The 26,972-nt window shown below is 51.7% G+C and overlaps 4 protein-coding genes across 4 annotated transcripts; 2 read left to right on the forward strand and 2 right to left on the reverse strand.

The window, feature by feature from the left end:
• Positions 1-139: 139 nt before the first annotated feature.
• On the forward strand, positions 140-5,693 carry B0H64DRAFT_334139 (muts domain V-domain-containing protein). Its single transcript, XM_062801093.1, has 9 exons — positions 140-299; positions 558-567; positions 634-2,131; positions 2,187-2,555; positions 2,614-2,958; positions 3,018-3,117; positions 3,168-3,912; positions 3,972-4,120; positions 4,176-5,693. The coding sequence occupies exons 1-9, from the start codon at positions 215-217 to the stop codon at positions 5,336-5,338; spliced, it is 4,464 nt and encodes a 1,487-aa protein (XP_062664188.1). The 5' UTR covers positions 140-214; the 3' UTR covers positions 5,339-5,693.
• Positions 5,694-9,223, reverse strand: B0H64DRAFT_352313 (uncharacterized protein). Its single transcript, XM_062801489.1, has 3 exons — positions 8,678-9,223; positions 6,317-8,598; positions 5,694-6,240 (listed from the first exon to the last, which is right to left on the reverse strand). Exons 1-3 carry the CDS (start codon positions 8,813-8,815, stop codon positions 6,057-6,059), a joined length of 2,604 nt encoding a protein of 867 aa, XP_062664189.1. The 5' UTR covers positions 8,816-9,223; the 3' UTR covers positions 5,694-6,056.
• Positions 9,224-9,339: 116 nt separating this feature from the next.
• B0H64DRAFT_381448 (uncharacterized protein) lies at positions 9,340-10,503 on the reverse strand. The gene is made up of 3 exons (XM_062802807.1): positions 9,957-10,503; positions 9,674-9,876; positions 9,340-9,598 (listed from the first exon to the last, which is right to left on the reverse strand). Exons 1-3 carry the CDS (start codon positions 10,086-10,088, stop codon positions 9,493-9,495), a joined length of 441 nt encoding a protein of 146 aa, XP_062664190.1. The 5' UTR covers positions 10,089-10,503; the 3' UTR covers positions 9,340-9,492.
• Positions 10,504-11,363: 860 nt separating this feature from the next.
• Positions 11,364-12,404, forward strand: B0H64DRAFT_428690 (uncharacterized protein; the record flags this gene model as incomplete). Its single annotated transcript, XM_062805861.1, has 2 exons — positions 11,364-12,006; positions 12,194-12,404. 2 exons carry the CDS (start codon positions 11,364-11,366, stop codon positions 12,220-12,222), a joined length of 672 nt encoding a protein of 223 aa, XP_062664191.1. The 3' UTR covers positions 12,223-12,404.
• Positions 12,405-26,972: the final 14,568 nt, after the last annotated feature.

The following is a 26,972-nucleotide window of genomic DNA, read 5'->3' on the forward strand; positions in this document are numbered from 1 at the left end:
ATACCAGTTGAAAAGCATGGACCGAGCGAGTCCATGGAAAGGCCTTTCCATGGGCAGCAATCTCAAGGGCCCAGTCTCCGACTCGGAAGCCCCAACAACTGAAGAAGACGGACAATATGATCACGAGGAACGGCGAGCGTCACAAGGAACCAATCGTGGCAGCAGTGCGATTAGATTTGTTCGTCCCGAGACCGACCGCCTGAGGAGACGGGCAATGTCTGGGGCGATGAGAAACACTGCCGCTGAGTCGACTACCGAAACACACTTAACCCGCTCGCCCGACAGACCAACGCGCCATAGTCTCGCGACTCAGCGCGGCAGCCTGGTTGGACCGATCTCAGATAGTCCCAGTCACCTATCGCAGTTGCCAAAGAGGACGCTGGGGTTCGTCCGCTATGATACCAACAACATCGATGGCATTCAACCTACCCGTGGACGCAGCGATCAAGCAGACAGATACTCCAGGAGCGCCGACCAGCAGGCCAACTGTCAGCCGATCCATCCAGAAAATACGGCTTACCTCTCCTCCGATCGTCACAACCTCAATATCCGCGCAGCCCACGACTCGTCACCTCCGGGTAAACCAATGAGCCCTAACTTACCGGCTATGCCTCAATACAAACCCCTCGATAGCTCTCCTCCGGCGAACATTGGGGATCCGGCTAGCTGGCTGCTCCCACGGCCCTTCCGGCATGAAGTAGAGTTGCCGTTTGTTGGGGAAACCCCCTACGAGGAAACCGAAGAAACCGAGAGCGCCTGTGATATTGCTAGTCTCTCATCCACAACATCCTTCAGCCAAACGCAGGGTAACTCCAGAGCTAGCACTCCAGACTCTCTGAGAAAAGGAACACATGGCAGCCAATCAATGCGTTCCCCCTATTTCCGAAGGGGCGAGTCGACGCCCGGGCCGACCGAAGTCCGCAGCAGCAGCCCGTTTTACGATACCGTAAACGCCAAACCCCTCCATCACGAGTTCTCAACAACTGCTAGAGCCACTGAATCATTTCCCGGTGGTTCTTTCGCTCGTCGTGAGTCGAGCAATTTCCCACAACAGTCGAGGTTCACCGCGTCAAATCAACAACAACCACCCAATGATTCAACGGACAACACACAAAACCACGGCTACTCCGAAGCTCAAGCGTCATTGTCTTATGACTCAGATACACGACCACTGAAAAATCATCCGTCAACCACGTTCCGCGCGCGGCTAGCCTCTCCGAGGCTGTGGCGTACCCATGACACCAACTCTGAGTGTGGCTATGGGCCGTCCGTTGTGAGCGGAGCGGTAACACAGACGCTTACCCCAAACACGTCTCCATATCAACGACACGCAACTGGAATGACCGAACAAGAGACCGTTGGCAATACAACCAGTCATACTTTTCACGGTAGTGTTGTGGACAAGCCCGGAGAGCAGTGGTGCGCCCCAGCCCATGTCAATCGACAACCCCCGTTGCCCCGTTACGAATACCAGGATTCTTCAATTATCAGCCCATTGTCACGCCCAAGCGCTCCCCAGAACGCTCCGCGGCCGATTGCCAACCTCGACAATGATCGTCCGGGAACATTGCGTCAGAGGGCGGAGTCGGGGGGTCTGAATATCCTTGACTTGGACTTCAGTTCCGACTCTGAATCTGATGGCGAGGATGTTGACTCTCGCTACAACCTCGGTGCGGGCCGCTCCCAACGCGGCAACAAAGGACAGAAACCCCAGTCGGGCGGTGTCGAGCCTATGGATGAAGAAGATCGCGTCGTGTGTGCCATATCTGAAAGCCGCTCGTCAGACATGATTGGCGTGGCAGTCATCAACATGACAGTAGGAGAAATCGATCTGTTCAGGATTGTCAATGATGACAGATACCACCGGCTTGCCGAGACTTTGTGGGGGACGTCGACCTGGCCACAAATTTTCGTTGTGCTCAAGAAGGCTATGGACCAACACAGCAAGTCGACAGTCACCGACTGCCTGGAAAAGGAGTTCCCTCACGCGGAGATTGTGCCCCTGGATAGAGAGCACTGGAACGAATCCGAAGGCTTAAAATTAATTGGCCGCTTTGCTTGGAGGGCAGACATCAAAGCCATCCTTCAGGATCTCGAGCGGAATTTCTACGTCTCATGTGCATTCTCTGCGGTAGGTACCGTTTCGAGCCGTCCAAGCGCAACACACTAATGCTGGCGGTGTCTAGGTCATGGCGTACGTCGAAGAGGAAACCGAAGTGACTTTCAGGGATAATTCTTTGCGAATTAGGTACAGGCAGCCTGCCGATACCATGGGCCTAGACCGGTCCACCATTACTTGCCTGGAGCTTTTTCAGAACGTTCGGAATTCGAAGGGCACCACGTCAACTCTATTTGGATTGTTGAACAACACACTTACGCCTCAAGGCCGTCGGATGATCCGTTCCGCTCTTTTCCAACCAAGCACTAACCGAGAACTGATTACCGCGCGCCACGAAGCGGTTGAGGAATTGTCGAGCAACGAAGATCTGTTCACAGAGGTGCGAGCGAGCCTCAAGCGGCTGTTCCATATTGACGTCGAACGATCCATCCCATGGGTAAATGCGGAACCATATTATCGTTGCCGGGGTGCCGGTAAGCTAATTCTGGAACCAGGTTACGTTGAATACCGCAGAGTTGCGTGTCCCTTTACAAGACGGGGTAGCTCTGATTCAAGGCCGCCATCAGATCTCGATGCCCAGCCACGAGGAGCTCCAGGGAGCAGAAAAGGACATGAATCATCTTCTTATGGTCAAAGCATACCTCGGAGGTGTCCAATCCGTCCAGGAGACACTCGAGGCGGCGGGTTGTACTAGCAAGCTGTGCAAGTGGGTGCTTTTCAAGTGCCGACAGGAGAACACAGCCCCAATTGCTACCTTTATTGAAGGGTCCATTGAACAGGACGCAATATACAGCAAGGCACCCATCGATATCAGAAACAACAGAATGTGGGCTGTCAAGGTCGGTCACTGACACAACATATTGTTCGCTAGCTTTGCTAACAACTGCCCAACTCACAGGCTGACCCTCATAGCGTTCTAGATGGCGCTCGTCAGATGTACCGGGACTGCACTAACGAGATGCACCAGTACGTCGAAGAGCTCAACACGGTGTTTCAAGGTACGTGATGTCCATGTCATCCCATCCTCACATCCATTAACAAGATGCAGAACACTTAGGCACCGCGCCGCAGCTTCGGTTGGCAAACGACAACCATTACTACCTACGATTCCAGTGGTCGGATGTCGAACGAGAACTAATGAGAAGCGAAGTAGCCTCGGAGGATGAACGGCCAGCTCGCATGCAACATCGGAGACCACGGCTCCTGGGCGGTGTTGGGATCGTCAATGGAATCCGGCGGAAACACCACTACGACTGCCAGACATTAGAGCTCATCCAACGGAGCAGCCAGATCCAGCGCCACGCCGACATTGTTACAGCGCAATGCGACACATTCATTATGGAGCTCAAGAAATCTCTACTGGAGCATGCGGAGGTCTTGCTCGCCGTCAACGAGGCCATCGCCGTCTTGGACATGTTGTGTTCCTTCGCGCACTTGGCCACCACCCAGAACTATGTCCGGCCCATCATTTCCGACAATCTGGTTCTCAAAGGCGCTAGACACCCCGTGGTGGAAGCCAGAAAGCAAAACTTTGTGCCAAACGATGTCTACTTGGGAGACCATGGCGCCCGTTTTCAAGTCGTCACTGGCGGAAACATGAGCGGCAAGAGCACCTTTATCAGATCCGTTGCACTAATCCAGATTCTGGCGCAGGTTGGTAGTTTTGTTCCGGCTACGTATGCTGCAATTCCCGTCTGCGATCGTCTTTTCACCCGCCTGTCTACCGAAGACAAACCCGAGAGTAACCTGGGAACTTTTGGGGTGGAAATGACCGAGATGAACATGATCTTAAGGTATCTACCCCTTCATAAGCGTGGTATTCTGCTCTCGGCTCTGCTAACCCTAGCCATAGGCGGGTTACGGACAATAGTCTCGTCATCATCGACGAACTCGGCCGAGGAACTTCAACTAAGGAAGGGCTCGGCATTGCTCTTGCTATGTCAGAGGAGCTCATCAAGACTGGATGCCGGGTGTTCTTTGCAACCCACTTCACTGAGCTCGGTAAGTGGGCGGGATGCTTCCGGGGCCAAGGACTCCATATTGACCCGTCTTTTAGCAAGAATATTAAACACCACAAAACAGAGCAGTGTCCTCAACGTCCATGTGGTTGGTGAGAGTACCAAGACAGCCGATACTACACAAATCTCCCTGCCGCACACTATCGCGCCTGGGCCGGTGAAGAACGAGGACTACGGTCTGGACCTCTCTCGCCGCTTCCTCCCCGAACGAGTCGTCGACAATGCCGAGCAAGTGTGTAATTTCCTTCATCAAAGAGGCTCGAACCGAGGCATCGGTCCCGCTACTCGCGCTGCGAAGCAAAACAAGCTGATCCTCGCCCTTCCGGGCCTTCTCAAACAAGCCAATGACTCGACCATGGACGAGTCGGCGCTTGCGTCGTATCTCAAAAAGCTGCAAACGGAGTTTACCATTAGGATGAACATTGCTGCCGATGATGACGCGCAACAGAGCTTGGCTGGCAAGGACATTGAGCCGGCTGTCGACCTGCCGACTCTGGCAAAGCCAAGCGAGGAAGAGCGCGGGGAGTGGAGAAAGAAGTGTGACGCTGCAGAGAGCAGAGTGATGCACGCCAACATGGCTCTGCCCGATGACAAGAGGCGAGTCTCGCCGACCGGCAAGGGCACCGAATCCTTGTTAAACAGGGTTAGAGCTGGCATGGAGGACGACGCGACGGGCACGATATCCCAGCCAACGCCAATCAACCGGGGCTCGATGATCGAGGAGCTTCGAAAAGGGGCATGCACACCAACCACGAGGGTAGCGACCCCTAGCAGCGTCACAACAGATCTCCCAGACCCGCACGCCGACTCCATCATGAGCGACGTGTTGACTGGAGACAACACACCAAAAGAAGTCGATAAGTTGACCGGAAACCGACCACGGGCCATGTCAATCTCCTCCGGATCGAACTACGACGAGGAGATGCTAGACGTCGATGATGAAGAGAACTTCTCGCCGACAGGCTCTGAGCAGCACCCCGCTGCCGGAGCCTATTTAGACGATATGCAGCCGTTGGAGCGGTTTCAGCCGCTCAGAGATTGGTATGCCCGCGATCAGGCCGCTGAGCCTTCGGGCGCGGCGCCTGAGGAGAGATCGGCCTGTAGGAGTCTGGGCCGGAGTCGTTCTGCCACGCAGGAGTTCTTGCGTGGTCTTCATGAGGAGGTGGGGGAAGGATCCCAAGGGGAGGGTATGGAGCTGTAGTGGTGCGGGGCTGGGTGCTTTGGTTTTGATTGCTAGGGGGGCTGAACGGGCGTTTTGACTGAGTAGATGGCTGCTGAAATCGAGGGGAATTTGCACTGGTGAATTTGCTGGGGAAGTGGCGGGGGATGAGATTACAATGTTGACAGAGAAGAGGTGAGTGGGATCGAGTCGAAGCTGGGGTTTAGAAACGTTGCACAGGAGGACTCGATTCTTCTTCCCGAGTTAGATCTGGCTTAATAAGGGCTATGGTCCTCGGCAGGTTCCTTTTTGTCACCGTTGTACTGCCTTGGTGTCGTTAGACGTTTTGGAACCCATATTCAGGGGTCACCGAGACGATATCCCAGTCACAAGGGGACCAGACAACCTATCATGTGGAATGATGAATGATGGCACCAGTAATGGTACTGCGGAGAGTATGTCATATTACTTCAACTCGTATGTCCGTCCTACCTCGCTTCCAAATCCACCTGGTATATACTCCCAACACTGCTCCATATCATTAACCCCTTGGTATCACTCCAACGTCCCAGCTACCCCAGTCTTCGTACCCATCGTCATCTCACAATTCACATGATAAAAAAGACACAGAAAAACAGAAAAAGAAACCGCAGCGAGACGTACGGCCGCAACCGACGCGCGCTATGCAACGCAATGGAACCAACCGACCGGCGTACCGGCCGGCATTCACCACCACCAACGACAACGCTCTAGGGCGCCATCATTCCCTCCAGATGTGGGTATCCCCCAGACTGACCGAGCTCGACGAGTTGCTACTGCCCCCGCCAATGCCACCGGTTCCGCGAGTCGGCGTGCCACGGCCAGGCGTGTTGCCAGGACTGGAACCCGCGCCCGAACCCACCAGCGGCGGCGGCGCGTCCTCGTAGATCCAGGGCTGCTCGAGTCTGCAGCCAGAAAGGTCAGTCAGCAACGACAGTCAAAAAGGAGGAAGGGGAAACAAGGGATAGGCAAGGTACTCACGGCGCCACCAAGCTCGGATTCACAAACCGCAGCCCCTTCTCGCGGTCCTCATCGACCGTGCTGCCCCTACGCAGCACCTCCCTCTGCTCGGCGGCCTCGGCGCCGTCGCCATCCATGATAGCACTCTCACCACCACCCTCACCGGGGGGGCGCTCAATGCTCCGCAGGGAAATGAAGCGCGTCAGCGGCTCGACGCGCTTGCGGAAGTCCCAGCCGTACCACAGGGTGGCGAGGAAGAGGGGCCCGACGAGCAGGGCGACGGTGTAGGCCTTCTTGAGGGCGAGGTAGCCGGACATGGTGAGCTGGAAGACGACGAGGCCCAGGACGATGCGGTAGCAGATGATGCGCCAGGCACCGCCGGTGGCGTGCTGGGGCTGGTCCATGGCGTAGAGCAGCTGGTACTTGTAGGTGAAGTAGCCGAGCGAGAAGTAGGCGAGGCCGAGCGCCAGGACGAGGTAGCCTCCGGGGATAGCGCTGTAGACGAGGCAGAGGATGAAGACGAGTAGCGCGGTGGGCAGGTAGAAGCCGTAGTAGAACTTGGGGGGCTGGACCATCTCGGCGAAGTCGCGCGGGGTCTTGGCGCCCATGCGCAGGATCGGGTACTGGGCTACGCTGCCGAATTCGAGGAGGCGGAAGGGGAAGAGGCCGAGGCCTTGGAGCATGATGAAGTTGGTGTAGAAGACGGAGAGTTCCTCGATCTTGCGGGCGAGGGTGTAGGCGATGTAGGTGGTGTCTTTGAGGGAGTTGCGGAGGACGTCGAGGATGGAGGTGACGGCACCGAAGACGGTGAAGATGAGGAAAATGTTGAAGAAGGTGAAGAAGAAGTTCTTGCTGATGGCGGAGAGAGCGATGTCGCCTTGGGAGAGCATGCCCTGGTGCCAGGAGAGGTAGTCGTAGAGGTAGGGGACAGCGACATTGAGCAGGGATACGACAAGCGTGGGGAGCCCTGTCTGAACAAGGGTTCGGGCGATTTCGTGTTCCTTGAGCCATTCACCGAAGGATGGGAGGAACTGATTAATGGTACAGATGCTGAGGACGGAGGCGAGGAAGGCGACGGGAACCAACCACACGACGGAAAGGATAGCGACGAAGGTGGTGACTGTCCAGGACCGAATGCGGCGGCTGAAGCGCGTGGCGTATGTGTTCTTCCATACGATGTCGGACGGCGCAGGGGCGGGCTTTGTCTGGAGACGGCCCGGGTGAGGGTCGATGAGTGCCTGAATGGCCATCTGGCAGGCGGCAATAGAGTCCATGGTGACGAAGGCGAGGCTGACAGGCTCGAACTTCTTCTTGCGCGCGGCGGTGATCTTCTCGTCGACCCGGCGTAGCTTTTCGGTGTAGTAGTCGATGGCGTCGGTCTCGCGGCTCTGGAGGCGCAGGAAACCGTACCAAAAACGTGTCCGTGGACGCTGTCTTTCGGACGGCTGGGTCTCGTCCCCGCTCAAGAGATGATCACTTTCCCCGGCCTCCTCATCTACCACCTCCGGGGCGCTGCTCGCACCACCTCTGAAGCCGTCATCCCCGCCCCCATTTGGCCCGGATTCGGTGGCTCCTCGCGGCGCACGTGCGAGATAAACACTCCAGGTCTCCTCAAGCTTGGCCAAAATAGTCTTCCTCTCCTCCATCAACTTGTCAATCTCGGTCCAATTGCAGCAAAGAGTGACACTCTCGACCTTTCCGATCTCGAGTTTCTGCACTAGATCCTTGATGGCGGCTTTGGTCCTCAGTTCTTCGGGGATGCTGGATAGGCGGAAGGTTCGGTCGGTAATCGTAGACTGGGTACCCAGATAGTCCTGGCGGACACGTATCACCTTGGACGTCTGCCTGTCCATGAAAAAGAGGGTGAGGCCGGTGAAAAAGTAGGTAAATACCAAATACGACCACAGGTATCCCATATTGCGGTTGAAGCTGTTGTCTTGGTCGCCGTCCGGCTTCTCCATACCAACGGACCGTCTCGCAAGCTCATGGCTGTAGTCGGTTGCGTATGGCCTAAACAGAAATATCTCGGACGACTTGGTGTTGTCGATAAAGTGGCGATTGATGGGCTCGAGGACGACGGCGGCGAAGAAGAACATGGAGCCGAAGAGGCGCATGGACATCTTGAAGAAGGCCAGGAAGACGTATGCGTCGAGACCAGCCGAGGACAGGACCTGCTGTTCGGTGATGTGGTATAGCACGGGGATCCAGCCAAAGAAGCTGTCGGGGAGTGACGGTAGGCCGAGGTGGGGATTGGAGTGTCGCTTTCGGGCGGCGTAGAGGGACTTCCATCGTGGTCGGAGGATCTGCGAGCGAAGTGTAAGAGAGCGAGCTCAGTGCGGGGAAATAGAGGGGAGGAGCGCCGGTCCTTGTTGGGAGACGCACGCAGAAAGCTATAAATGCGGACAAGCCCAGAGCAAGAGAGATGACGAGCTGGACTTGGGTGTCCTTCTTGCCGGGTCTGATTGCATTCTCGCCGCGGCACTGGTCCGGGTCGGGATTGTCGGGGTCTTCGAAGTTCATGGCTGCCGCTCTAGACGCTTCACCTGGGAGGGCATATGCGTCGGAACAATATGTGTGCTGGCGACCTTGACATTGGGGTTGCGAGCTTCGTGCCTTCGTAGGCAAGGTGATAAGATATGTACAGGCGGTGTTGGGAAAAAGGCAAGAAACTAGAGGTGAGCTCGGTTTGGTCACGCAACCTTGGCGGCCAACAGCAGCTGCGCCAGCAGTGGAGCTTGACCTGGCGGTGACGTGACGAAATCGCGGGCGGCAGGCAATGCCGCTCCACCCGAGCACACGGATTGTATGTACTGCCACATGTGGCGCCGCACCGCCACAAACAGAGTTGGTATCTTTTCCGACAGATTACGAAGTACTTCAACGCAGAAGTGGTGAAAATTAACAACGTATCCGAGACATGGAAAGCATGGAAAATGGAAAAGGCTATTGTTGAATCTGTACGAGATCGTTCGCTACTGTCAAAAGAGCGCAAACCTTCATCACAATCAAAATTATCGGATATGGTTAGCGCAAGATAAGCTTTGGGCGCATCTCCGCCGCTTGGCAGCATTGATCTGCCGGAGTTGGGATTCTGATTCTCTTTTCTTTTCCTCTGATGACTAACTGAACACCAAGCCAACATCAACATCTCCCTCCCCCCACCCAAAGGGGTCTACCGACTACCGAACGGCCATCAATTAGATATAGTAATATATCTTGGTACAGCTGTGCGAGCCGAGACCCGCGCCATTGACTTTGTTGTCCTTGAATCCGGAAAAGCTTCTGAAATCGTTCCATCCACCCCTGTTTCAACGCGATGTGCCACGTCAGCGCTGCTGTCTCAGACAACCGAGAGCGATTGAACAAAAGAATACTCACCCGACCGAGGAGAAATCAGGCTGAGACTGAGCATTGCCCGGGATGTTCCAGTTGAAAGTCACTCCGCTCGGAAAGGTGCAGCTCTGCTGGCCGCCCTCCCAAGTGTGGAAAGACTCGGGTGTGCTCGACGTCGACACGATGCAGGTGTCTTGGGTAGGAAGCACGTAGCTCAGCGTGCTGCAGTCCGCATCGTTCGCGCAATACTATATCCGATAATTGATCAGCTCTTGGACATGAACAGCCCGTCGGGCAGCAAACTCCCAGGAGAACTTCATGGACATACCGCAACCACAGAGTACCAAGTCTGGGGACTACCAGCGCCACCGAATGGTCGGCAGTTGAGGAGGTGAATCCCCTCTCCAAAGACACCACCGGCGAGGATAGCCGTAGCGGCAATGAACTTGAAACCGAGCATTTTTGGTGAGACGAGGTGAGAAAAAGAGCAGACTGCGCGGAACTGTCCAAGGAAGTTCGGAGTTGCTGAGGGATGAGGATTTGTTGAACCTCGGTGCCGGGAGAGAGTGCTTTATATAGGCGCTCTCCCTTAAAAGGCTCGTTCGCGGAGAGTCCGCTTGCTGCCAGACATGGTCCCTCTAAACCGACAGTAACCAAACTTTGATCAACTTGGCGCAGAGAACCGACCATCTGTCACCGCTGAATAGTAAGCTAACAAGTTATCCCCAGAGTTGTGAAGCCGCCCCGTCTTACTCTCCTCCCGTAATTTGTAGAGATACGCTCAGCCATCCGGGGTGGGTTAGCCGCGTGACATGCATATCAGGCAGCAAACAACAACACAATGACCGGCTGAGTAAGGACACAAGATGTGGGCTCCATGCTTTGGCGTCTTGGCTCTTAGATGGGGCAAGGTGCTTATTCACGCCCATTGAGTCCATCCTTACAATCGCTCTAACTGGAGTCGAAGCCAAGATGGTGACGAGGCCGAGAAAGATCCGCAGGGGCCAACCAAGGAGGGCGGACCACTGCGGTCGGGCGGCGGAGCGGGTTTTGTGTCATGGCACCCATAGACCACCAAAGTCTGTACCGCAAAGCTATCTGGGACATGAGAGGAGGCGCCATTGCTGACCGGCAACCCGAACGGCGGTGTCGTTCTTGTAAGGAATTCATGACCCCTGTAATGTAGTAAATATAACATCCGAGCAACTATAACGGATAAAAACTGATCTTGGAATAGGGAGAACTATATCTACTCGATCCAATGTATAAATAATTGACATTATTTCCTCCATCTATTATATACTATATTGCAATCGGCTCCATTTTAGTATTCTTCTTTTCCCTTTTCTTTTGACTTTCCTTTATTGCTTCACCTGAGGTTTTGCGTTTTCTTTTCCTTTCTCCTTCTTTCTCTTTCCTCGCTTTTCTTTCCTTTTTCTTTTTTTCTTTCTTTGCTTTTTCCTGTCTTTCTTTTCTCTTTTTCACCAGTCTGCCTCGCTGGGCATAATTGCCCCTTCTACTAGAAGGGGTAAGGAGAAAGCTGCGTCTACATCGGTCATATGGGGTGGACTCTTGGTCTGATGTAGGTCCATACATTATGGGGTAGTTAGGTACCTAGGTAGGTAGTTACGTCAGGGGGGTGGAATCATGACAGTCTCACTCCCGCCATCTCCCACTTTCTCTTCCGACATCCCAGGGGTTGTGAAGCGGCCAATACTGCCTGGCAAGAAAGGCTATGGCGGACCGCTTCATCCCCGTTGTTGACACACGCGAGAACGACGAAGGTGGCAGCGACTGCACGGAGGACACGGTGCCTAATTGCTACACCCCGACTTCCGAGAGCCTTGACAATCCGGGTTTGGACCCAGCCACAACGCCTATGCCACCACAAACCACCGACGAACCCAAAGGAAGCAAAAAGGCTTCGGCGGCGAAACCCGGCCCAGGATTCATCGAGATGAGAATGACGCCTGCAGAATGGACAGACAAGCCCTGGGTAGCCTTTCTTGTGATCGGGTGCGAAGATGTCCCGCGTTTGATGCGTGAGGGCTTTTTCTGGTCGACCGAAAATGTGGTGCCCGAGGAAGGTTACATATCCGACAATATTAGAAAGGAGTGCGAAGGCCTGGGGTGCCGTCATAAACGGACGTGGATTATCGCTGATAAAGCCAACGACAAGGCTCCTCAATGGAAAGGGAGACTTGAAGTCACGAGCCCTCTCCTAGCGACTCTCGCGGCCTTCCGGGTCAAGGATCTGTCGAGGAAGAACGTCTATGCTTCCTACGCCTGGAATTGGGCCGGAAAGCTGATATACAACTATGACTACCGCTACCCCAAGCACAACTTTAACTGTATCTATGATGACGAGCCGCTGAAGGGTTGGTGGCCGTGGCCAAGGGAGGAAGGAGTTGATACGGGTTTTACGGCAGTGGATGAGGACGAGCTCTTTCCGGACCCTCCCCCCCGTTGTCCGTGTTGTTGTGAGTTTGACGAACCTGACAATTCTCACGCGCCTCGTTCACAGCCGAGAAGCTGCGCTATACTATGATTTACCGGCAATCTCAGTAGCCCGGAGGAAGACCAACGCTGAGTGAAACCTTTGGTGGTTGGCAAGAAATCATGTGCTTTAGTATTAGGATAATATAGGTACCTTAGGTGTGGTAGTGAGCGGTATCTCCCAGTGCCAATACGAGACGGGATATCGTACATGTACCTACTTCTTGCCGAAAGTTTGGGGGCCAGATGCAGTCTTTCGAATTCGTGCTTTTATTGTTAAACGGCGAGGAGTTACGGCCGGCACTGTGCCTCATGCGGCTAGTTATAGCTCTTGAGACTTGGCATCTGTTGGAAATCCAACAGCCAGAGTAACAGTACTTCTGAACAGGGGTCTAAATGTAGTGCGACAAAGGTCACTGTACAGAGGGCATCCGAATCAACCGTAATCGTATTGTCTGATAAACTTGTATATATCTAGAACAAACGGAGGGCCTCCTACACCCCTGAAAACTCTGTACCTGGGTGTCAATTATAGGCCCGGTAACCCCTATATCGTTGATCCGCTATACTATAACCTCTAGCTACTATCTACTATATATTTTATACAAGTATCTGACTGTGCCATGTTGCTTCGTATGCCACAGTAAGGGTGAAGCGAAGCTGCTGTGTTAGCTACAACGCCACCGCATGCAAGATTATGCACGATAATGCAGTCGAAACTGTGGCATCTGTGACGAGAAGCAGATATTCCATGGGGTCAGGCCACCAGTCAATACAACTATAATATCGAAACTGAGACAAAGAGAAAAAGAGAGGTGGTGGGATCGCTAGCGATCGTTTCGTGGGGAAGTAGGGCGAGGCGCTATGCGCGCTAACCCCGATTGAGCCACAGTGCCATCACAGGCAACCACCTCTCGTGACAACCCCCCCCCTCCACGAAAAAGCTCGTCCGCGAGCTTTTGCTCGGAAAAGGTCCATCACTTTTTCTTCCTGTTGGATCGCCTCAACGGCGCGCCCACCATGACTGGTTCGTTGTCATCCTCATGATCCGCCGCGAACTCGTCGCGTTCGGCCATTTCCAACCATATTTGCAATCGTGTGGGCGGGCCAGACTTGTCGGGGTTCGCGTCATGGAACTGTTTCAACGCTTCCGGCGAGTTCTTGAAGTCGGCCGCGGGATACCATTCGGGGTCGGCTGCCCAGCCCTTCCAACGGACTTGGTACTGCAATTTTCCATAGTAAACACGGCTCGCCAAGAGTTGTTCGACCTCCCATTCCATGTCTTGATTCGGACCAACCTCTTCGGCATCCGGGGACTCGGGTGCTTGGCCAGGAAGAGGGTTGTTTAGGTGTAATCGTAGTCGGTCGGGAGGGAACGTGTCGGTTCCCTTCCACGAAGCTGGGACTTCCAAACGGTACGCGTGGCCAACCTTCTCGATGATGCGGAAGTGCTGCCGCGTAACGGGGAAATCGAGCTTATCGCTGGGTCTGCTCGTCATTTCGGTGCGCTTGATGATCACGACGTGGTCGTCGACGTCGAAATCTGGTACGCGGCGATGTCGATTCGCCTGCTCTGCTTGCTTCTCCTGCGCTTTAAGGATGTTGGACCGCGCGAAGTCCCCAAATTCCTGGATCTGGCGCGCCCTCCGCTGGGCCTCTTCGCGATTGAGACGCTCTTCGTGCGGCAGATCTGTCAGTCCGGTTCGTGATTCCCAGTCGAATGGTAAGGGCATCGCGAACCCAAACATCACTTCGTGGGGCGACAATCCGGTGCTGTCGTGCGGGAGGCTCGACTGTACCGCGTCAAGAGCTGGGATTGCCCGGGACCAGTTGTCTTGGTAATGGCTTACAAACGGTCGTAACCGTTGGTTAATATACTGGTTAAGGTTCTCGACTTGGCCCGCGGTCTGCGAATGACCGGGTGTGGCCAGTTTCCAATTGATCCCCAGAATCTTTGACAGTTCGTTGGTAAAGTCGGCTCGAAACTGCGGCCCCTGGTCACTGATGACCTCCATCGGGAGACCGTAGACTCGATACGGGCCTTCATAGTACATCTTCGCCGCATCGCGAGCCGTGGCTCCCTTCGTGCAGGGAATAGTCCATGAAGCTTTCGTGAGGCGGTCAATCATGACCAGAGCGTTGTCAAATCCGTACTTGTCTTTCGGAAGTTCGTTGAAATCCATCACAACGCTCTGCCATGCTCGCTGCGAGGGGGGGATTGGGTGTAGCAATCCGGGGGTCTTGTCTCTCGGGTGCTTCGCGGCGCGGCACACACAGTTAGCGATATACTGATCGATATCGCTGCCCATTCGGGGCCACCAGTACCGGGTGTTGATCAACTTGCGCGTCTTGTTTATGCCCGGGTGGGCGGTCGTCAAGCGCGAGTGTGCCTCAGTAATGATGCGGGTCCGCAGATGGTTGACGGCTGGGACCACCAATCTACCGCTCATCAACAGCAAGCGGCCATCCAGGAGCGAGTATTCGGAATCCTGCTCGCTGCGGGCCTTCTCACGGTATGGCTCCAACTCCAGGGCAGATTGGTTGTAACGGAGGAGCTCGTCGATGAGCTCGAAACCCGAGTCTGCGGGCGCCTCTATCTCCTCGTCAAGCGCCATCAACTCAACTTCAAGATCATCAGTGCGGGTTGCTGCGCCATCCTCCAGCACGGGGGTGAAGATTTGCAAGGTGCGATAGGCTTCCCTCTTCGCCTTCTGCGTCACTGTATCCTCGCTCTTGCGGGAGAGAGCGTCTGCCGCAGCATTCTCTTTGCCCGGCCGGTACGTGATTTGGAAATGGTACTGCGCGAGCAGCTCAGCCCATCCGGCTTGTCTAGCGTTGAGCAGGCGCTTCGTGCCAAAATACTTCAACGCTTCGTGGTCCGTGATGATCAGGAACGGGTCGTCCCCTTGGAGGCCAACAAGCTCGGCTCGCCAGCACTGCAGCGCGCGGATCACCGCCAGGAGTTCCTTGTCATGGATATGGTAGTTGTGTTCCGCGCCGTGCATTGTCTCTGAGAAAAAGGCGATAGGATGCCATTCGCCGTCCGGCTGTTGCTGGGTAAGTACGCCTGCTACCACTCCCTGTGACGCGTCGGTTTCGACGCGGGTTGGCTTGTCGTGAGAGAAATGGGCTAAAACAGGCGCGTTAAGTAGCCGGTCTTTCAGCTCCTCGAAGGCACACTGGCAATCCGCATTCCAGTCAAATGGTACGTCTTTCCTTGTGAGGTTGTTTAGTGGGCGCGCTGTTCGACCGTATTCGCGAACGAAGCGTCGATAGAAGTTGCAGAAGCCAAGGAACGATTGGACTCCCTTGACAGTAGTCGGCTGTTCCCAATCCCGAACAGTTTCAATCTTCTTTGGGTCGACAGCGATGCCGTCGGTTCCAATAATGAATCCCAAGAACTTGGTGCTGGTGACGTGGAATTCGCATTTATCGATGTCGGCCTGTAAGCCCGCCTCGCGGAGGCGCTCCAGAACCTTCCCGACGTGCTCCTTGTGCTCCCGGAGGTTGTTCGAAAAGATCAGGATGTCATCGATGTATGCGCTACAGAAATCGTCCAAATAACCCATCAAAGTGTTGTTGATGAACCGTTGAAAGGTCGCTGGGCCGTTGGTCAAGCCGAACGGCATCACTTTGTACTTGTACGCGCCGTATCTCGTGCGGAACGTTGTGAGTTCTTCGTGTTCCGGGTTGATCCGGATGCGGTGGAAGGCTTGGCGAATATCGATCTTAGAAAAGATTTTGGCTTGGGAGACCCGCGCCAGAGTCTCGTCGATCAGCGGTAATGGGTACCGGTCCTTCCTTGTGATCGCGTTGAGCTTTCGGTAGTCGACGCAGAAGCGTAGTCCACCGTTAGCCTTGATCGCGAACAGGATGGGCGCGGCCCACGGGGAATCGCTTGGTTCAATGAAGCCTTTCCGCAGGTTCTCGGTGATATATTTCCGAGCGGCTTCCAATTCCTCCAAAGAGAGCTTGTACAGCGGCGAATATCCCAGATCCTCCGGCCTGCCAGTGACATCGATCTTATGGTCGACTTGCGGGCGGTATGGGGGCATATCGTCGGATTCCGCCTTGCTGAACACGTCGAGGAAGTCATGGTACTCGCTCGGGATCGCGTTGACTGCTTTCTGACGCAGGTCGTGATCATCTCGGGGCATCGACTCTGCGAGCTTGTCCTCAATCATCCTGTCGATCTCGTGAAGAGTGACGCAGCCGGTGGGCAGGTTGCGCGCAATCTGCCTGAATGCAATGGCACCGATAACGGCCATATCGGGTGGGCGATCCTTGTACCAGCCGATGCTATCCCTACGTAGAGTGTACGGTCCGTATTTATCTGTGCCACGCTTGTAGTCGATCGCGGGTTCCTTTCGCCGAACGCGTGGTTTAGGAGGCTGCTCCTTTGGCGGGGGAGGAAGGCCTTGCAGCGCGCGCTGCATCTTCTGCTGTTCAGGGGGATCGAACCGAACGGTCTTGGGTATCGGGTCGGATCGCGATAGGAGGTGGGTAATCGGGGACGCAGATGACGTCGGCGGCCGCGGAACAGGCTGGCGGCTCGCCTGCGCTTCCAGCTGTGCGATTCGCTGCGCGACAGCTCGCCCATCGCGCCTTCGTTGGTCTTCCTTTTCCATCAATGCTTCGCGGCGCTGAATGTCTTCCATTATAGCAGGATCGGGGCGTCCGGTCGGGGGTGCGCCGAGCTCGATATCAGCCTTCTTCCACCATCCTGGATCAGGGAGCCATTCAGTAGGGAAGATCAGTCTCCGGCGTCGGCTGTCGGTAAGGATGTCGTGATAGTCAAGCCACTTGTCACCAACGATCACATCGTGCTTGGAATCAATTACCAGCAGCGGTTCGTCGCGGAGAGTGCGGTTCTGGATGGTAAAATGCCCGACGAGCACCACGTCGACCAATTGGCACGCGCCTTTGTTGTCAAACCCGCCCACGGGTCGGGGCGTGAAGTCGGTTCGAGTCTTCAATTTCAACTGCTTCAACAGTCGTTCTGCATAGGCAACACTCACAAAGAGGTAGCCATTGGCTCCCGTATCAACCAAAACGTCGGTGGTGGTTAACGAAACTCCATTATTCGCTATGGAACAAGAGGTGAGAAAGGGTCTTCCTCCCAGCAACTTGCTAACGAAATCCGGTCGAGCTTCTGTCACACCGACTGTTGATACCAACCCTGAGAGGGAGTCGAGACTACCCAGGGTATCTAGTTTTCCGAGTCGGAGGCGCTGTCAGGCAGCTCAACCACCTTCGCAAGCTTCTTCTTGTTGGAGGCGGGTGCTCGGGGAGTGGCAGGCTCCTCAGCAGGCTCCTTCGCCGCCCAACGGCTTTGCAGGTTCGCAATGCGGGACTCGCGCTGCGCTTTCCAGTCTCCAGCTGCGGCTCCGCCGCCTGTCTTCTGCGGGCATTCCCGGGACGTATGTCCCTTCTCGCGGCAGACGAAGCAGCGGCCTTCATCATAGAGCTTGCGCACCTCCTCGGGTGAGAGCTGGGGAGCCGGGCTCTTGGCTTTGGGAGCTGCAGGTCTGGGATCCGAGATCTTCGGGGTCTTCGCGGCGCGTGGCGCGCCATCGCGGCGCGGGGCATGGCCATTGCCTGTCTGGCGGTAGGAATGCGAGATCTCTGCGCCAAGTCGGACATACTGATCGAACGTAACAGCGGGATCGAGGTACGACGGTGCCAACGCTCTCTGGAGGGTGCCGGGAAGTCGGCGCTTGAACTCAGCCTTCCACTCAACCTTGCTCTTGCCACATTCACCAGCAAGTCGTACAAAGTCGTTTTTAAAAGCAGTGAAGCTGTCACCCGGCTTCATCTCTAGCTCGATGAAGTCTGTCAGGGACTTCTCGGATTGGAGCGGGTCGTTGTATTCCGACCAGAGGTGAGCCATCAGCTTCTCGGACGTGTTGATTACGTCAGGGTGGGTTTCGCGGAGATAGGGAGCGAGCTCGCGAGCTGCCTTCCCACCTACCCTCCCCTCGATGTACCCTTGTCTAGCAGCATCGTTCGAGAAGTGGTCGCCATTGGCGGCGAGCTTATTCTGGAGGTTGCGGTACCAGGTCTCAAAGGTCGTAGTATCTTTAGCCCCGTCGTTGAGGAAGATAGGCGGGTCGGGTTGCTTTGCGCTGCGCCCCTTGCTCCCGCCAGATGCGGTTTCAGTGCTGCGAATAGAATGGTGGGTAGCGACCGTTCCCTCGCGCGCTTGCATCATGAGATCGGCGATGATCTGGTTAAGGCCCACGACCTCTTCGGTTCGGCTGTTCAAGTCTGCGTCATGGGTCGTCTTCAGATTGTCGGCGATGATCGGGACCCAATCGTGGATGTACTTCAAGTTACGGTCCAGGTCTTTGGCGATAGTATGGAGCTCTTCGACTTGCTCCGCGTATGCTGCGGTCAACAGTCCGCGCATCTTGACTTCCTTGAATACTTCGTCGGGGAAACGGGCAGCGAGATCCGCGAATTCGGTGGCATTGACTGTGCCATTGATCACGCCCGCGAACATGGCATCCGGTTTCTTGGGGTCGTCGTCGACCATCCGGGTAAACGGCATCGCAGGAGCCTTGTCCTTGTACTTGCCAGCGAAGTGGTCGGCAAATGCAACAAGCTTCGCACGCAGGTCTTCCACAAGGCTCTCGCGCGTCTCAGTGTAACGCACGTCTGGGAGTTGTGTAGTGACATCGCGGGTGAACTTCTCAATCGTAGCCGGCTCGGCGTCTTCGTCATCTTCGGCCACGAGGGGCTCTGCCTGGTTCAGCGGCACGTCGTGGATTGCCGACGAGCGGCGGCGCAACGGGGTATCTTTCTTGAGATCGTGACGATTGATCTCTTCGATCACGAACCGTACTTCCTTCCGGGCGCGATCGTCAGCGGCTGACTCGCGTGCCATCTTGGCGGTCTTCGGTATCCAACCCGGTTGGTTCGGCTAAACGCAGGTGGATGGATTTGGTTTGTCGGGTCGATTGAAACAACGCTTTCAATCTTTGATCTTCGGTTCTTCGGTGGGATATTAATTATACCTTCCCAGGTAAGAGAGATTGGTCTCAGTTTGTGACGAGAAGCAGATATTCCATGGGGTCAGGCCACCAGTCAATACAACTATAATATCGAAACTGAGACAAAGAGAAAAAGAGAGGTGGTGGGATCGCTAGCGATCGTTTCGTGGGGAAGTAGGGCGAGGCGCTATGCGCGCTAACCCCGATTGAGCCACAGTGCCATCACAGGCAACCACCTCTCGTGACAGCATCCAATCGCTCCTCTGAGAACTCTGGAGGGAAACCCTAGTAAATGAAACGAAGCGTTCCTTCTTCGCTTCCTCAATGTACATTGTACATCTCAGAGACTCATCATTGAAGCTTCGCTTCAATAATATATCCTCCTAGATACGGGTATATTATAGCTATATCTAAACCCTTGGTAATATAGCTGTTATAAACCTCTTAGCGATTAGTCTGATACCTAGGGCCTTCGCCGGCCCCCGGTAAACGGGTTGCTGAGAAGGTTTGCCGGCCTCTGGTGAATAGGTCTCTGAGAAGGTTTGCTGGCCCCTAGTAAACAGGTCCCTGAGAAGGTTTGCCGGCCCCCGGTAAACGGGTCCCTGAAAAGGTTTACCGGCCCCTAGTAAACAGGTTCCTGAAAAGGTTTACCAGCCTCCTAGTAAAGCTGGGGTCTCCTTTCCTTAAGGAGTAGTAATAGAAGCTACCCCTTTACGTTTACCTGGAACTTTCTCTGAAGAAGCTTCCGATTCTATACTGCTCTGTTATAGCGGATCTTAATAAAGACGGTGTTAGCCCCGGCCTTCGGTCCTAGCGGTACTGCTAGTTTTTAGAGGTATTGGTAGGGACCTTACTATAGTAGTAGGTTAGGCTAAACCTCCTTTTGCTATAGCGGTAGGTTCGGCTAAACCTCTCTTAGCTATAGCAGTAGGTTTGGCTAGATCTTCTACTATTATAGTAATAGGTTTAGCTAGACCTCTCTCTAGCTATAGTAGTAGGTTCGGCCTTATAACTATTATTAGTAGCTAGCTATTATTAGTAACTAGCTATTATAGGTAGTTAACCTTTCTAACTAATTTAGTTAACTAATTAGCTATAGAGGTTAATAAGATCTAGCTAGTTTTAAAAATATTTAAAAGCTTTATTATTAAAGGCCTTTATTAAGCTATTAGTAATTATTTCTATACTTTTAATGTATATAATATTAATCTTCTATTATTAATATTCTTAGTAGATCTAATAGTTATAGATATTAATATAGTATAAGTTAGTTTTAAAGGTAGCTATCTCTATAGTAACTAGATAGATTATTTACTTATTATTATATTAAATTATAATATAATTATCCTCTAGAATAATCTTTAGTTTATTTAATAGTTTATTTATAAAGAGAGCCTCTTTTATTATTTATAAGAAGGTAAGAAGTTTAGCTTTAGTTATTAATATAGTTACTATATTTTACTTACTAATATACTATCCGATTAATCTACTAAACAGCTTTATAGTATATCTTTAATTACTTTTATAGTTAAGGGTATTGTTAGTAAACAATATTGTGACGAACCTGTCTCTGGACCCGTCCTGTTAGGGTTCAGTATCGGTCGAAGGTGTTCTCTCAAGGGTGCTTAGGTTCGGTGCAGCCAAAAGGTGCACAACAAAGACTTGTCTCAACAGTAGGCTCTCGAGCTTGTAGCGAACTGTAGTTGTGATTGCTAACTGGAGAACTCCCAGAGCTCTCCAGAACGAGTGACTATATACTATCTAGTATCACCGTCCTCATGGTGATAATCCTCCGTTGTCACTGACAACTGGTGATAATCTTTCATTATCACTGACAGTCGGTGATAACCGTTCCTATTGGTTCTTTTAGCGATTGGCTGTCGGCGTCCTGCGCCTTCGGCTGTGGCCGCCCCGGGCCGCCCCTCAGGTCGTTCCGTGACAGGTAGGTATAGAGGGTTCGAAATTTTTCGATACTATAGTAGTAGATAATAGATCCTCTACAAGATCAGTGGGTTCGCGAGGCCCACTAGTAGATTCAGAGGTAGGATTTTCCTCTATATCTACTATATTATCCCCCTCTCGAACTATACTATCCTCTTTATAACCACCTTTAGAGGAGGTCTCCGAGGGTACTGTAGTAATTTGTAGAATAGTATCATTTTCGTTAACTATTTTAACAAACGGCGATTTTACTACAGCTCTTCTAGCAGGTATCCAAACTAGGCAGGTCTTATTTCCTAGTGCTGCTAGAAGCCTACCAGGCTCTGTACGGGCCTGTAGTTTCAGGGACTTAGGCCTCTTTTCATTCGGTATAAGTAGTTCTATTCTAGAACCTATAGCCTTATACCACCCTAAGTTGGGTATGTGGGTAATACCAGGCTCTAATTCATCGAAGAAGGCCTGGTAGGGTATAAGGTCTTTATTAGTTACCGCTGTGGAATTGACGAGATCCACTATACTAGATAGTATATAGCACCAGAGGTACTGCGGCAACTGTAATAGAACTACTGTAGATCTAAGCCTATCTAAAACCACCCGAATAGATCGTTCAATTAGACCGTTCTGTTCGTGGGCATAGGGGCTAGAGGTAGAAAAATCGATGCCCTTACGGGTTAACCAGGCCTGTAAATGGGTATTAATTTCAGTGCTACCATCGAAATGGAATTTTCTTGGGTATTTTCCCCACTTGTTTTTTAGACCACGAAATAGGCCTTTAATTGCGTTGAAAACAGTAGGACCCTCTTTGTTTGGCATTAAAATTACCCACCGGAACCGCGATTTTCGATCTATTAGAAATAGGGCTACAGGAAGCCGATTGTGTGGAATTGGCTTGGTTTTTACTGTATCCCCCTCTATTATATCTAAAACGGCCGGGGGATCTGGAATTGACTTCCAGTCTACCCTCCTAGTTACTTTAGCCTTAGAACAGGCTATACATCGAAAATCAACCTCCCTTATAGGGTCTAAATCAGGGATACCACTAGTATTTTTAGTGGTTTTCTTTAGTAGGCGTAGGCCAAGGTGCCCTAGCCGAACATGCCACTGTTTAGCCACTATAAGTAGATCTTTATAGGCCTGAGAACCAGGCACTATAGTAGTAGTTCCACTACTTCCATCCTGGGGCCCCCTCTGCACACGGGGCAAGTCCTCCTCTAGAAGGCCCCAAGATTCGTTATCCCAGGGCTCTATTTGCACACGGGGCCATTCCTCCACTATAGAGCCCTGGGGTAGATCCTATAACCCTATATTCCCAGGGGCACCCAGGCCTATAGATCCTTCGTCAGAATCACGGGGCCTATTCCTCCGGGGTATGCCCTGAGATTCAGGGCTCGATGGCCCTGAAGAGCCGATAGTACCCCTACTATCTAGCTCTACACTACTAGGTTCGTTGTCATCGTACCTAGTATAACTATCCTTCCAAGATTGGGTTTTAGAAGGTAGTTCAACCACTAAATCTTTAGTAGTTTGGGCTAGGCTATACCCTGTACCAACTATATTAATATAGCTAGTAAGGTGGAGCCTTGGCCGAAGGTGACCCTCAATTTGAAGGAAGAAGCCCGATCTCTGGAAGTCCAGAGCTGCAATGGTAGACCCTGTAGGGCCTTTCAACGTTTCCCGGTCCAAATAGCCTCCGGCCTTATAGTGCCGGATCCCACTAAATAGATTGATATCTATAGAGGGTATATAGAGGGCCTTATTAAGGACCAACTCTAAGTATTTCGGGGGACTCTTCTGGACCAGTACTTTGAACTTTGCAGTTCCAATACCTTTGGGTTTTACAGGGCCACCACCTGTATAAATAGGTGGTATTTGACCAGTATTTTTAGTAAAACTGGTAAACCATTTCCTATTGTTTATGATATGGTCTGTGGAACCAGTATCATAGAGTAGAGCATCAGAGGTAACCTGGTGGCTACAGTGATCTTTACAGGCTGGCTTCGAAGATTTCCCACTAGTTGGTTTAGTGGTAGATTTTGAGGCCTGGTGGGTAGCATTGAAGAAAGAAGGTAGTTCTTCAGTATCTGAATCGGATTCAGAACTACTATCTTCGCTACTATCACTATAGTGCCCTGTAGTGATATTGTATGCCCCTGTAATACAGGCAAAGGAATCGGGCTGGGTACTGTGGTTCGAACTGGAATTTGAACCCTGACCCTTCTTCTTCTTCTTCTTTTGGCCGTTTTGACCACTATTCCCACTACTGCCGTTGGTATTTTGTTGGCTTTGGGGACCCTTTTTCCCCTGTTTTTTAGGGCCTTTATAGGGGCCTTTAGCACCCTTATTTTCGCCGTAGGCCCTATTAGCCATACCTTTATTGGTAGTAGAGGCTGGAATTCTATGCTCTTCCAGAAGGTCGGCTATTAAGAAGCTCAAATTCAGGTTTTCAACACCTTGGCCAACTGTCCTCAGGGCCCGCATTTGACTACGTTGCCGTTCAGCCCACTGTGGGAAGGCTTTTTCCATAGCCTTTAAGTAGTGGTTCACTTGGTCTATAGGCTGTATTTCAACCCCGTTTAGGGTTAGCCGGCTAGCCAAGTTGGAAAATTCAGCGTTGAAATCCGCTAAAGATCCGCTAAATTTACTGAAATCCGACTCGTGGAACTTCCTATATAGTTGGTCCCGTTGAATTCCAGTGGAGTGCGAATACCGTAGTATTAGAAGCCTATAGGCCGCTATAGGGTCTGTTTGCCAGGCTATGGCGGCCTGTGGTCCAGGGCCTATACTGTTCCGTAACAGCATTAGAAGTAGAGCCAACGTTTGGTCGCTACCCCCTATAAATCCCTCTGGGTTAGAAGGAAAGGTAGGTATGCCGATAGCCCTAAACATGATATTTAGGCCCTGTTTCCAGATATCGAAGTTATCTGGCCCTGTAAGGCGTAGATTTTCAGGGAAATCGTACACCTTTCTTGACAGTTCTTTTACCAACCCACTGTTCAAATTGTCTTGCGGTATAGTGGGTTGTAGGGCAGGGCTTGGAGGCACTGTATTTGGTAGTGGTACCGTATAAGGTGGTACTACTAGTGGCTCCGGAGGGCCCTGGCTAGTATTACGGGCCTGTTGGGCCTGTAAAGCGGCCTTTACTCTATTTTCTACTTCAGAAGCAATAGCTTCTGTAAGCTGCTGTTCGGTAGGCATCTGGGGCCGTTGTTGTTGTTGAACAGTAAACTGTTGTAAACTATCCGTCAACGTAGCTATAGTGGCATGCAGTTGTGCCATTTGGGTAGCCTGGGCCTCTAATCGGGTTTGCAACTCCTCTATTTGGGCTTGGGGGCTCCCAGCGCCCCCAGGCTGTGCCATGGTGCCTCTGTACAGGCCCGTAGGCTACAGCGGCTATACCAGTTGCCGTAGGCTGGTAAGCACTATCCTATTACTACCTTCGCTGTAGTTATAGGGCCTATGCCACTATATAGGTCTAGGACTTCAACGGTATAAAATACCGGGTTATATTCTATACTGTAACCACAGTAAGTTTTTACACGCTACTAGCCTTGATATAGCGTAACCACTATTCGCTCTTATAGTGGTAGTCTAGTTACCTAGACCAACAACCTTACAGTGGGTTGTTAGGGCCTTAAGTTCTACTCAGTGCGGCTCTTAGAGGTCCTTGTTTTACGTAGTTTAACTACAACTACTGGCTACAGCAGTAGTTAGTACCTTGAGGTACTACGTTTTACCTACCTACTAGAATCGGTAGAACCAATACAGTTGATCAGGCTGTTGGGAAGGCCTATAAATATAGTACCTTCAGTGGGTATAATAACCCCTAGCTTTCGAAGTTAAGCTAGATTTTTCTATCTCTTTGAGAAAACCAACGTTTCGGGCTTTGTTGGAAAAGTTAAAATATAGGCCCCCAGAAGCTCTATATTAACTGTCAGCTATCTAGTATAGTTGACGACCTTGCACTAGGAGGTCTATCTATAGGTCGAAGTTCCTATAGTGGTTTCTAGCTTGGAGAAACGAAGAATTCAGGGATTCCAAGCTACAAGCAGTAGAAACAGGGCTAAGCTTATAGCGTTCAAAGGCTCTAATTTGCAGGGCAATTTATAAGCCTACAGCTGGAAATAGTACTTTTCCGGGCTCATAACCTATTTAGATTTAGGTGGGTGAGGCCCTGTAGTGCACACACTAACAGGGCTTACAATGCACTTTGGGGAAGCAATGCACAGTACTATTGCTTAGCTACCAGCAGTAATTACAGGGCCTAGGCCCTATAACAGTGGTTAATTTAGTGGGTAGACCACTATTGTTTTGGGAATGCCTCTATATTTGCTATCTTAACCACTGGAGTTGGATTTACTACTTCCTTCTCATATACCCACCGACCGGGGCACAGTGCCGAATTCGGCCCAGCGGTCTTAGTGGTAAAAAACTGAATCCCGCAAAACTCATTTGTATAGGTTTGACTAAAAATGGGCTCACCTGCTCGCAGCCGCACCCAGAAGTGCCCGGGCCCACTTGCACTACTACCTTAAAAACCGGTGCAGGGTAGGCCGCTTGGGAGCCAACCACCGGTGCAGGGTAGGTCGCTTGGGATGCCAAGAGGTGCAGGGTAGGCCGGTTGGGAACAACCGGGTGCAGGGTAGCTCGCTTGGGAAACCCAGGTGCAGGGTAGGTGCAGGGTAGCTCGATTCGGGAGAAACTAACACTTAGTGAAAAGAAGAACCAACCTTCTTCAAACTAAGATAGCTAGCCACCCAGTAATCGTACCGCCACAACCAAGATACCAGTATATAGCTACAGGCCATACGAATTCAATTACAGTACTGTAGAGCCCCCCAGATGGCCACAGCACTAGTAATCTGAACTCTAGGGTTCAACATTTATATATATAGATAATAATATTAGTAACTAGGTTCTAAATATAATATATTAATAATAATATATATTCTATAAGATATCTAATCTATATATATAAATTGAATCTCTTAAAGTATTCTTCTTTCTTTATTACCGCTATTGTTATAATATAAGCCTTATATCTATAGACTTTAAGGTTTAAGATATCTAGTTAACAGTATATATCCCCTTTAGAGTAGAAAACTTCGAATAGTATCTTCTATTTAAGACCCTATTATAGCGTTCGGTTAAGGATATATACTACTACCTTACTTATCTCTTACTATATTGTTATAGGGAGTTTTATAGAGTAGTATACTACTAGAAGTCTTTCTTTAAATATACCCTCTAAACATTTAGCAGCTCCATTAAGTACTTATATATAGGCCAGTAAGGGCTTAAAGTCGATATTATTCTTATATAACTATACCTTAATGGTATTTATCTTAAGTTTACTATTATATTTAATCCTTTTAACTCTAATACTATATTACTATTCAAAAATATCTATATAATTATAGATAGCAGTAAGGTTCCATTCTCCTATTTTATCCAGTATATAGTAGTTCTATATATAGCGAGAGACTCTATTATTAATAAATATAATTTATTTATACCTATCTTTATTATTATTGAAATTATAGAAGTTAATAACTAGTCTTTCTCCTAGACTATATGTCACGACCACTGAGCTGGAAGCACAGGAGTGGGGCGCGGGGCGCCCCGGACCAATCATTAACATGACCAAGGAGCAGTGTGCTCAGTGCGCTCAGCGACTGAGCAGGGTGAGCAGTGTGCTCAGTGTGCTCAGCAACTGAGCAGACTAAGCACCCAGAAATTAGATAGTATATAGTCACTCGTTCTGGAGAGCTCTGGGAGTTCTCCAGTTAGCAATCACAACTACAGTTCGCTACAAGCTCGAGAGCCTACTGTTGAGACAAGTCTTTGTTGTGCACCCTTTGGCTGCACCGAACCTAAGCACCCTTGAGAGAATACCTTCGACCGATACTGAACCCTAA

This window comes from Chaetomium fimeti, assembly GCF_033439085.1.
Source record: "Chaetomium fimeti strain CBS 168.71 chromosome Unknown B0H64scaffold_1, whole genome shotgun sequence".
NCBI lineage: Eukaryota > Fungi > Ascomycota > Sordariomycetes > Sordariales > Chaetomiaceae > Chaetomium > Chaetomium fimeti.

Excerpts from the sequence above, each read along its gene's own strand:
- B0H64DRAFT_334139 (XM_062801093.1), top strand. The coding sequence starts at position 215 with ATGTCTGGGGCGATGAGAAACACTGCCGCTGAGTCGACTACCGAAACA. Across the intron at positions 2,556-2,613 it reads TCGAACGATCCATCCCATGG|GTTACGTTGAATACCGCAGA; the intron begins GTAAATGCGGAA and ends TTCTGGAACCAG. Across the intron at positions 3,913-3,971 it reads GAGATGAACATGATCTTAAG|GCGGGTTACGGACAATAGTC; the intron begins GTATCTACCCCT and ends CCCTAGCCATAG.
- B0H64DRAFT_352313 (XM_062801489.1), bottom strand. The coding sequence starts at position 8,815 with ATGAACTTCGAAGACCCCGACAATCCCGACCCGGACCAGTGCCGCGGC. Across the intron at positions 8,599-8,677 it reads CCGCATTTATAGCTTTCTGC|ATCCTCCGACCACGATGGAA; the intron begins GTGCGTCTCCCA and ends CTTCGCTCGCAG. Across the intron at positions 6,241-6,316 it reads AATCCGAGCTTGGTGGCGCC|ACTCGAGCAGCCCTGGATCT; the intron begins GTGAGTACCTTG and ends TTCTGGCTGCAG.
- B0H64DRAFT_381448 (XM_062802807.1), bottom strand. The coding sequence starts at position 10,088 with ATGCTCGGTTTCAAGTTCATTGCCGCTACGGCTATCCTCGCCGGTGGT. Across the intron at positions 9,877-9,956 it reads CTTGGTACTCTGTGGTTGCG|TATTGCGCGAACGATGCGGA; the intron begins GTATGTCCATGA and ends TATCGGATATAG. Across the intron at positions 9,599-9,673 it reads CCTGATTTCTCCTCGGTCGG|GGGTGGATGGAACGATTTCA; the intron begins GTGAGTATTCTT and ends GCGTTGAAACAG.